Source organism: Myotis brandtii, unplaced genomic scaffold (genome assembly GCF_000412655.1).
Source record: "Myotis brandtii unplaced genomic scaffold, ASM41265v1 scaffold535, whole genome shotgun sequence".
In the NCBI taxonomy this organism is placed as follows: Eukaryota; Metazoa; Chordata; class Mammalia; order Chiroptera; family Vespertilionidae; genus Myotis; species Myotis brandtii.
The window spans coordinates 3181783-3193237 of NW_005369964.1; the positions used below are offsets into that span (position 1 = coordinate 3181783).

The window sequence follows — 11455 nt, forward strand, 5'->3', positions numbered from 1 at the left end:
TCATACCCCGTGGCATCCATGTGTGCCCATACCGTCGAGTTCCAGACCTTCAGGGCTGGAGTTGATGGGCAGTTCCTATCCCATACCTTATTATCAAAGTCATGTTTGGGGTCAGAAAAGTGATTTCAATGTTGGGTAGGAACTCCATGGAGCTCTTCTACCAGAATACCTGGCTTCGTTTATTTCTCATGGCTTTCCTGTTTCCTGTTGGTCTTGCAGCATTGTGAAGGATTTCTAGATACTGGTTAAATACCCATTGCTTCGGGGATGTTGAGTTTAACAGTGAGTGTCACATGGCCTTTGATCCCAGAATACTGTTCCCTAGACTCAAGGTGTTTATATTTTGGACTCAAACTGTTGGTACCTTTATTAGCAAGTAGCACTTGTTTGCCTTGAATTTTGGTTCTCTAAGGGCAAAATGAAGAGTTCAAAAGTAATTAATGAGCCTTTACAGACAGTCTAGGAGACTGGGGGTGGGGGAGGGACAGACTCCTAAGAAGGCCCTGTTCTTCCGCCTGGGGTTTGTGCGTCAAGGAAGGATTTTCAAAGGCAGTGTCAGGTATTAGGTACAGCATGCTGAGCCCCCAGACACAGGTGAAGGGGAGCTCCCGCTCTCCCTGGCTGGGCCAGCATGCAGGTAAATGCCTGCTGTGGGTGACGGGGCTTCAGCACCGGGGCTCTGGGCGTGCAGAAGGAGGCTGGGTGGGTCTCGGGAGGAACTGGAGCAGAGGGTCATTCCCAGCACAAGGTTGGCCGGTGTGGCAGGTCAGTGGCATGTAGGAGGCTGAAGGGAGGCCTGGGGCTCCTCGCAAGCTGGCCTTGCTCGAGTGTTTGAATGTTCTCCACAGGCGGAGTGGAGTACTGAAAGCTTTAGACTGGAGGGCATCACTGTGCTGTTGCTCGGGCTGCGGAGGACAGGCCTGGAATTGGGGGCCACTTGGAAGGTTTTGCAAACAAAACCAGGCCAGGCCCTCAGTCATGCAGGGGCCTGACCCACGAGGAAATACTCCAAGGAAAATTAGAAAATAAAATGCCCCCCCCTGAGGTGGGCAGAGTTCTTTATGACTTGAGTGCCTAGAGCAAACATGTCAAACGCACAGCCTTGTTGGCATGCGGCCTGCCGGCCGCAGTTTGACATGCTTGGCCTAGGCCTTGGCGTTGCCTGACCCCCCCTCCCAGGGGTTAAGGGGAGATGCGGATTTGGTATTTATTTGTAATGGGCTTAGAAACTCTTACAAGGTAGCTCTCAGCAGAAAGTGAATAGGGTACAACTAAGTTGTTTCTCCTGTGCTTATCTGAACATTTTAATTTCTCTAATTTCAGAGTAAATTATGCCCATAAGTTAGAAATGGAGCTTTTTTTTTTCCCTTATTCTTTCTCTATGGAAAACCCACTTCAGTTTCATAAAAGCCAGACATTAGATAGAGACAGTATTTGCAAGTCAATGGAGTTCTCATGAGCTCCTAAATCCACAGCATTGCCCCTGGGGGTGGGGCTCCAAGGCAGGAACTTTGTAATAAATGGTTTACGTGTTTGTTTATTTGTTGAGACCAAGTGATAATCTATAGAATATATTTTCCTAAGAGTACGTCTTTCAGGTACAGAATCTTTCATAAGAATTTCTGGTATAAATAGTATTAATTTAAAATAACCATGGAGTTGTTTGCTCAGTTTTATAAAGCATGTACAGTGCACCCTTTTGATTACCTGTGGGGAGCTTTTATTCTCTACTTGCCCAAAAAAGACCCTCCTGAGTGAGAGACCCTTGTTGTCCCCCCAGATCACCACTGGGTACAACCTGGAGGACGACCGCTGTGAATGTGTGGCTCTGCAGGACTTCCGGGCTGGAGAGCAGGTAGGCCCGGCTGCGGAGTGGGGGCGGGCCAGTGGGCACTGAGCTCATGCTGTGTGGGCAGGAAAACGGGGAACTTCTCCTGAGGATTGTTTGGGAGCTGTTGTAAACACATTGTGCTTTGCATCAGACCTTTACATCCACAACAACAACAACAACAACAAGATTTAAATGAAATTATTTGCACAGTTGACCTAATATTTGTAAAGTTGTCAACTGAAAACAAACTTTGTGTTATGACAGTAGAACAAATTTTTCAGTTTATAAACTTCATTGTTTTTATTTCTTTTTCTGTTGACTAGAACCTTTAAAAGGAGGCTATTTAAGTGGTAAAAACATAGAGGAACCAGGAAGTACAAAATCTATCTTCTTGTACTTGAATCTGTGAATTTTTATCTAATAATGTGGGCAGGATTACACCTTTCAGTACGTTTGAGAATAGGCACCTGCAAATAACTTCATTCTGTCTACTGGTCTTATGACCAAGCAGATAGTACAAAAAAACCCAGGACTGGTGTAGACCATTGACGTTCCATTTGAGACAAAATGAGACTATTTGTCCAACAAAGTACTGATCTGCTCTTTGCAGAAACCTGAATAGACCCTCCTGCTAGGTCAGAATTGCTATAGGAATTACTGGCAGACATCACTTTAAGCTCACTCCATTAGAGTGAGTCTTGTACTGAAAGCAGGGGAGGAGCGTGGTGAATTGTAGAGGGCATTGGTGAAGTGACAGTCCTACTTTCCCCGGGGGAACAGGATTGTGAGGAAGGCCCTGGCCTCCCTGACAGTTTGGGAAGTTGGGGAAATTGCACCTCTTGCTGCAACCTCCCCCTAGCACAGGTGGTGTACATGTAGGAGCCGAGTCAGTGCAGAGCTGCCTCGTTGCCTTAGTGTACAGTCATGTTAAGTGTACGAGAACTGATCCTTTGCCCTGCTCTGTGTTAAGAATGGATGTTAAGTTTCTTTTATGTCCCTTTATTTTTTTCTTTACTGCATCTCAGATTTACATTTTTTATGGCACTCGGTCAAATGCAGAATTTGTGATCCACAGTGGTTTTTTCTTTGACAATAATTCACACGACAGAGTGAAAATAAAGCTTGGAGTGAGTAAAAGTGACAGGCTCTACGCGATGAAGGCTGAGGTGTTGGCCCGCGCTGGCATCCCCACGTACGTAGAAAACTGGTCAGCTCTTTCCTCTGCTGCTTGAAATGTTTACTGCTGCATAATGTGTGTTAACAGAACTTCTCTACAGTTTGCCTTAATCCCTGTATCCCTATTACACAGCAAGTTTTCACCATGGAGATGCCTGGTGGCTTCCCAGTGTCTCCGATAAACATAATGGTGTCACTGGGAGCGCTCACAGGCAGTTCCAGGGCCTGTGGCCTGAAATCCTCATTAAGTTAAATAACTGCTTTGGTATCATTAATGTCTTTCACCTTGAAAAGGTTAATGACCTGGATCATTTTGTTTCATTTAATTCTTTGCCACCATTAGTTTCTGTAATGAAGTCATGATCCTCAGTGATTTCAAGAATTTCTACTTAAATTCTTTAAGATTTTAGTGCATTTGAGGTCCAAAATGATAAAGAAGACAAGAATTATGATTCATTAGTTCTCTGGGGAACGGAGGAACCATTCTTAATGAAAATGGATTATCCAGGCTTTTTTTCATTGAACTTGTCAATATTTGATTCATGATTAAAATGTGAACTCAACATAAATTATTGTTAACATTTTTTAGGAACCACAGGTATGCTTAATTCTCTTGGTGTGTTGTATGCAACCTGTGGTTAGGCTGTTAGATTGTAAGAATTGCCAGCAGAGACGGCTACGCCGTCTTCGTCGGTCAGCGGCCTCCCCTGTGCAAGGGGCTTTCATAGTTGAGGCGAGGAGCTGGACTGACTCATGCCAGCTCCACGCTCCTGAGGACAGCACGGGGATTGCAGCTTAAGGGGCTTCTCTGGGAGCAAGCAGGTGACTGATCTTCCTGTTTCGTCAGGTCCAGCGTGTTCGCCTTGCACTTTACGGAGCCGCCCATCTCTGCCCAGCTGCTGGCTTTTCTCCGAGTATTCTGCATGACCGAAGGTAAATCCTTTCAGGAAGAAAATGTTCACTTGTCCAAAAATTCATGAAAGTGTAAAGCATTGGGGTTCAGATTAAAGATAAAATTGCTGAAAACTAAAGTACCTTTTGGCAGGAGGTAGGATAGCAACAATGGAGAAAGAAGTTCTACTTTACTCTGTAAATGTTTTATTAAATCCTTGATGTGTTGTCACAAAGAATTTCTACCTTGTTGGAAGAAAACTTAAAGCATCTTGGATTGTTAGCCGTGTGAAAGTTACATTTGGAAATGGGAGTCGTTGACGTGCTTCTTGCCCAAGATGGCAGTGCTGTTTCCCTCGCCGTGCACTGCTCTCTGTTCCCCAGAGCGGTTAGCGCTTAGTCCACTCTGACGTCACTGGGCAGCAGTGGCCTACGTGGGCCACAGGGCTTTCTTTGCTAACCAGCTCTGGGTTCTGATCTGAAGTCACCAGCAGGCCTTTTAATTCTGGGCGCCGGGTTAGAGTAAATACCGCCGCAAACAATCTACTTCAGTCACAAAATGTGCTTACTTCCACCCCCATCCTCAGTCACAGAAAGAGTTAAATATATGTATTGAGAATCTGTTTAGTGTTTGCTTAAAACAGTCTTTTGGGGTTTCTTACTGAGACTTGACTTACTGTGGTGGTTGTTTTTTTCCTCCATTTTTTATCTGAAACTGCTGCACATACTCGGGTGTTGAGGCTTCATTTTTAATTGTGTGTATTTGCTGTTCTTGTCAACTCCCTTAAACCCCATGTGTGCCAAACAGAGGGAGGGAGTGAGAGGGAGCAAGTGAGCTAGTGGCCGTCTAATTGAACAGACAAGTGAGTGTCCTGCCCACAGCTGCCTGAGCACTGGGGAAGGGCATTGGGCCGTGGAGGGGACACCACTGGGCTCGCCCATCCCCAGCTCCCTGACTTCATGTCTGGGTCCCGGAGAAGTGCTGCCTGGCCCAGGCCTTCCCCAGGATGGAGGGAGAGGACACTTAGTCCCAACACAGAGAGGCCATTTAGACACCAACTGCAGGACCCGCCAAGGCGCTGGATGGCACTTGTCCCTCTCGCGCAGCCACGGTGCTGTAGCCTCACCCTCACTCAGGTGAGAGCTTGGGGTAACCTCGTGCTTAGGTAGGGGTTCATCAGTTCTGTTTAATGAACGGAGTAAGGGTTAACTGTGGGCTTTTCTTGCATGTAATATAGGGGTGCAGAGTTCAGTGTCACAGTTTATATACTGAAGGCATTTATAATGAAGAGGCGATGGCCATGATGACCCACTGCGTGCCCTGAGCGACACTAAGTGTGCCACATACTTTATGTTAATCGCTGTCACCTGGTGAGAGATAGGGGTTCCCACAGGCCTAATATAGAGATGCCAGTTCACAGAGGACGGGGGACTTGGCCACTCTGCCAGCAGGTGATGACCCTGACTCAGCTAATTCCAGAGCCCGCACCCAGGCATCCCACATGGCTGCTGTTGGTTTGCAAATGACATAATCCACAGAAGAGGTCCTAGTCCCCCAGGGCCTGGAGGAGCCAGGCTAAGGAGCAAGGGCGCCAGCCGCCTCGGGTGACCAGATGCTCTCTCCCGTAGTGGCAGGTGAAGCTGAGGAACCCCCTGAGGACAGGGCTGGCTCCAGCATCTGTTAACAGAGTAAAGCCTGGGAAGGCAGCCCACTGCACGAGCCTTGGGTTCATTTCCTGAGTGTTCGCGACCCCTCTCCTGGTGACTGCCTCTTTTCCCCTCGGGTGGGTTTCATCCCTCCAGGAATGCGGAATGAGTGCAGTCTCACTGTTCAAATGGAAGGGGCGGAGAGAGAAGGCCGAGCTCCTCAGCTCGCCCGCACAGAGGTGTAGCACGGGCCGGTCACGGACAAACACGAAAACAGTAACCTCAGTATTGGCGGCTTCCAAAAACAACCACTAAGGGAACATTTTAAAACTTTTCATTACTTTATAAAAGAATATAAACTGAAGGATCAAAAATCTAACAACCCAAGTGTTCTCAATCTTTTACTGATAAAGGTGACTTAAAGAATTTCTTTTTTGAACATTAGATTAACATCTATCTTGTTTAAAAAGAGGAACTACTTGAATCATTTTAGATTGGATATGATTTTTTTTTTTCATTTCTCTTTAGTCATAGACAGTTTGTCATGTCAAGACAATTGATGTATCCTTGGAATTACTCTAATACTGATAAAAGTTTGGTTTGCTGGCAACAGAAGTCCTTGCATTTGAATTGTAAACAGTGACAGCTGTGGGGCATTTTGCTCTGAAAGAGATCCTGTCTTATAATTGCATAAGGAGCTGGTGGGTTTCTTGAGCATGAATAGGACAGCGTGTTTTGGTCTTTTGAAGATAATGTGCCAAGAGAGAAGCTGCTCAGAGCAGTTGCTGAGTCCTTTCCTCTTAAATATAGTTGAAGGAAATTGAGATGTTCACTTGCGTTTATTTGTAATTGTTAAATTCCTGACAAGTGGACATCCACACGTTTTTCATTAACAAGCTTTTTCTAGCCCATTTTCTTGTTTTTCTCAGTTGTGGCTTACTTATTACAAGTTGGGCTAAATAGCGTGGCCAAGTCAACTATTGGAATAGCCCTGATCAGATACAATTTAGAAGGCTCGCCAAGTGTTCTGCTGTTGTTTGTTTTCACTCTTTACATTGTTCATTTAAATGTCTTTTTGACCCGGTTGGTGTGACGGAGCTCATGGCTTGTAGGAAGGGTGTTGTCCTAATGCCGCTGTAGGTTGTCTTTTAAAAGTATCTCATAAGACTGCCTAAAACTCTCAGTGTCCCTCAGAAACACCATGAAGATGGAGGCTTCCTGTGGACCCAGCTGGAAGCCCTCCCCTTGTTTTCCTGCCCGACACTCAGCTCCCACTCACTCTGGTGAGTCTAGAAAGGCCTGGCTGACGAGTGGCAGGAAAGCGACATGTTTGGAGAAGCTGTTTGTAAGGTGGATTGCTTGTTTAAATGAGGAGTGCTGCTTCTGCTAACAGATGGCTGTTTGTACTTCTTGTAGAAGAACTGAAGGACCATTTGCTAGGAGATAATGCTATCGACAAAATCTTCACCTTGGGTAACTCTGAGTATCCTGTGAGCTGGGACAACGAGGTCAAACTATGGACATTTCTTGAAGATCGAGCCTCGCTTCTTTTAAAAACATACAAGACAACCAGTGAGGTAACTTGACTGAGTGAGGATTTGAGCTTTGTCATGTTTTAAAAGATGCTTAATAAGAGACTCCTTCCTACATGTAAATGGCTATAATTCTTTTTTCCTATTTGACACGTTTACACTTACTAAAAGGATCATATTGAGGCATTGTCGATTAGAAGACCATGTTTACATGGTTTGATACTTCTCTGTGATTTCTACTTAACATGATACAACAGCTAAAAGCTCTCATCTATGCTTTTGAGTTGGCCATTGAGGCACTAACTCGAAGTGCTTCTCATTCACTCATTCACCTATTCATCCATTCAGCCAAGGGCCAAGCCCTGGGTCCATTCCTGCACAAGACCAGACAGAGAACCTTTTAAATGGAAGTGAGGTTTTCTGTCTCATGTGTTAAAGCACCATTTGAGTTAGGCCCCTCTTTTTTGTTTTATGACTGCTTTACTGAGGCACTAGTGACCCGGTGCATGGATTTGTGCATGTTGAAAGGAAATTAATTAGAAGGTGGCTGGCTGGGCGGGACTGGGCAAGACGGGCCGGACATGCCCTGGAGCCAACCTCCAGCGGTCTCTCCCTGGCCAGCTGAACCTGGGGTATCACCGTGGCTCCAAGGGCATCTGTGGAATGAGCGGGGTCCCTCCGGCAGGTGGGGTCCCTCAGCCCGGCCTGTGGGGATCGGGCTGAAACTGGCTCTCCAACCTCCCCCACAGGGTCCTGGAGTGTGAGAGGGCACTCTGCAAAGTTGCTGTCCTACAGGGTATGGAACGCAAACGCAAGTGTGCAGTAAACCAGATTCGGGCTGACAATGCCCCAGCACAACATAACCCACGGCCAAAGGTGGAATCACTAGATCCCACAAAGAATCGGGCTCCCTCTTCTGGTTTTGGGGTGCGTCACCCGAGAACTGCCACTGCCAAGTCACTGCAGCTCAGCAGCTCCTGAATTGAGCGTCTGCCCCCTGGTGGTCAGTACGCATCATAGCAACCAGTCAGATGGCTGTACACTTAGCATATTAGCCTCTTATATATACAGATAGTTCACACACAGCACAGTCACACTGCTGAAGTGTACATTATGATGTGAGTATACCGTCATGCAGCCACCTCCATAGTCAAGTTCTGAAATCTGTGTCGCCCTCAAAATGTCCCTCATGCCCCCCACCCCCCAGCAGCAGCTGATCTGCATTCTTTCTCTGTAGTTTTGCTGCTTTAAACTTCTTGGGATTAATTGTGCTCTTTTTCATTTCCTAGGAAGACAAGTCCTTCTTGAAAAACCACGACCTTTCTGTTCGTGCGAGAATGGCCATCAAGTTGCGCTTGGGTGAAAAAGAGATTTTGGAAAAGGCAGTGAAGAGTGCAGCTGCCAACCGGGAGTGTTACCGCAAGCAGATGGAGGAGGGGGCGCCGCTGCCCAAGTACGAGGAGAGTAACCCAGGGCTGCTGGAGGGCGGCGGGGCGGACTCGAGGCTGCCCCTGGTCCTGCGCAGCCTGGAGGAGGAGGCTGGCGTGCAGGAGGCCCTCACCCTCTCTGAGGTTGTCAGCCGAGCAAAGGCTGCGGAAAACGGGCTCATCAGTGGCCAAAACTCTATTCCCAACGGGACCAGGTTAGAAAAGGAAAGTTTAGACCCAGAGGAAAGGAAAAGAGCGACTGAAGATGCCAAAGAACCTTCAGAGAGCACCGAGGGAGTCGGCGAGCAGCTCTGAGGGCGCTCTGCCTGGAGCTCGTTCCGATTTATGGACAGCCCCCTGACATCGCTGTGGTCCCTGGTTTCACGTTTTTGTTGTGTTTTTTTCTTTTCTGCAGAGAGGAAAGTGTTTTTGCTGCTTTATATAAAAATAATTTTTTTAAGTTATTTAAAAAATCTAGCTTCCCTTTTTGATTAAGATTGCCATCTTGCTTTTAGGCAAAACAAGTTATCAAACCATGACAGCGAAGGGGGAAGAGAGGTGCCGTGGAAGATTGTGCAGAGCCATTGTGGGCAAAGTATTTTCTTCCTGGGGAAGAATTAGCTCCTCTCTCAGCTGTGCTTTTGTGGGCCTGTCATCATGACAGCCAGAATGAGGCCTGCTCTGCCTCCTGCCAAACGGGACGTGGTGGGGGCTGGGGGCTCCGTGTGGGAAGGGAGTGCAGTTGTACAGCCGAGAACGGGCTTGAGGTTTGGAAACTTGTCTGCAGAATCTTTTTTTTCCCCTAAAAATTTAACACTCCATTACCAAAAGGAGAGGTAAGGTGGCGACCTTATTTTTAATAGTTTTAAATGTTGACGATAACCCTAATTATATAATTATACACATACCTAGTGATTTCTAAAGATTTGTTTACTTTTTGTGTTTTGTTTACTGTATTAAGAATGTGTCCTTTCTCCTTGAATCAACGTAGGACATGCATCATTCCTAGTTTCAAATGTTGGCCCTGCGCTTAAAGTGATGCATTTGATTTCCAGTGTTGGGAGCGGAGTTTGCAAACCCAGCGGCTGTTTTCTGCGACCAGGTTCAGAGTGAGGTGGCTTCCTGGCGCTTCTGGTTTTCACAACAAGCTAGAGATTTTCAAAGCTACACTTTTGAGTAAAAAGCCTTATTAAAAGGAAAATGTGATTAATATATTTGTCTATTCCTTTTCTTTGGAGTGGGACAGGCTCTTTGAATCGAGCTTTTATGCAAACCACCCTGCAACCCACCAGGCAGGGATTTAGGCCGAGCAGTGCCATGCAGTGCTTGCTGGGGGGTTCAGAGATGATGGAGGCCTGTGCTCAGCCTCATCAGCTGCCAGGTGCTCCAGACAGAGGGCCTGAGAGGCAGGAACACAAAGAGGACGCTAAGTTGTAAGGGAAGTAAAGGCTGGGGATGGCGTCCGGGTGGGGAGTGGGCGCATCCATCCCTAGAAAATCGCCAGTTTTCAGATGGCAGACTTAACTATAAATTTCACATCAACTCTGATGTTCCTTTAAGCCATCACGTGATTTGAGGATGCTGCCTTGGTGAACATTGCTGCTTACAGGTCGTCTCAGGGTGGTCTCAGCCCTTCTCCCCCAAGAAGATGCTGTGGAGACACTGCTTCGTTCTGCTGTGCACCCGCTTCCGGAGCTGCGCGGGTCAGCTCCCTGCTGCGGCGCCTGGTTGGCAGCTTTCCTCTCTGAGTGAGGTTGGCAACTCTGTGATGCCTCTACCTTCCCTTCCTTGTTGGTCTGTACACAGTTTGAACTTACCCGTGGGAGGATGCCTGTGGTGCCAACTCCCCTCTCAACCTTGTGCGGGGGCCCTCTTTTAAAAATATTTATTGAATTGATTGGGGTGACATTGGTCAACCATATAGGTGTCAGTGTGCACCCGCTTCCGGAGCTGCGCGGGTCAGCTCCCTGCTGCGGCGCCTGGTTGGCAGCTTTCCTCTCTGAGTGAGGTTGGCAACTCTGTGATGCCTCTACCTTCCCTTCCTTGTTGGTCTGTACACAGTTTGAACTTACCCGTGGGAGGATGCCTGTGGTGCCAACTCCCCTCTCAACCTTGTGCGGGGGCCCTCTTTTAAAAATATTTATTGAATTGATTGGGGTGACATTGGTCAACCATATAGGTGTCAGGTGTGGGTTTCTATGTTATAAGATCTGTATATTGTGCCGTGTGCCCACCACCCAGTCACATCTCCTGTCACCTTATATTAGGACTCCCTTCTTCCCCACCCCCTCCCCCCTGGCAACCACCACACTGCTGTTTGTGTTCATGAGTTCTCGTTTTATCTCCCACATATGAGTGAAATCGTATGGTTCTTACCTTTTTCTGACTTATTGCACTTAGCATAATGTTCTCGGTCCATCCATGTTGTGGCAAAAATGCTATTTCATCCTTTTTTGTGGCTGAGTAGTATTCCATTATGTACATGTACCCAGGTCCTTTCCCGAAGTGAGAAATAGTCTGAGACTAAATACTGACTTCCAAGGGTTGCTGTGGCCTCCAGGAGCCTGCTCTGGCAGCCACGTCCAGTGGCTGGAACTCCATGATTAATTTGTAGATCATTTGCTCATTGGAGTGAAAGTTTTCAAGTCTAATGTCACGCGTGTCCTTTGAAAAAACATACACAGTTCAGACTTAAAACAGCACCACGAGATGGGATAGTTTTGAAAATATCCCCTAGAAAAGATGCGAGTTTGGATGGAGCTGAAAGACCCCCGGGCGGAGTCGGGTTACGTCAAGTCCTCAGCACCACCAGGGTGTTGCCGTGTCCACCCGGGCCTCTGTCTTCATTTACTTGTGAGATGGAAGCATGTACTAAATGATCAAAAGTCCCCACTTACAAAATTTGGAGACTGTACTGCTCATGCATTCCCTGTCCACAGGATCTGTTTACT

General features: G+C 47.0%; 1 protein-coding gene across 3 annotated transcripts in view; it reads left to right on the forward strand.

Annotated features, from left to right (window-relative positions):
- Positions 1–9716, forward strand: part of SETD3 (SET domain containing 3) — a 58149-nt gene extending 48433 nt beyond the window's left edge. For 2 of the 3 annotated variants that reach the window (XM_005877881.2, XM_014549055.1), the window contains exons 9-13: positions 1781–1855; positions 2857–3023; positions 3855–3940; positions 6962–7122; positions 8367–9716. In XM_005877881.2, coding sequence (XP_005877943.1) covers positions 1781–1855; positions 2857–3023; positions 3855–3940; positions 6962–7122; positions 8367–8819 — 942 coding nt within the window. In that variant the 3' untranslated portion in view covers positions 8820–9716. The remainder of the gene's footprint in view (positions 1–1780; positions 1856–2856; positions 3024–3854; positions 3941–6961; positions 7123–8366) is intronic. The other variant, XM_014549057.1, reaches the window with a different exon arrangement.
- Positions 9717–11455: the final 1739 nt, after the last annotated feature.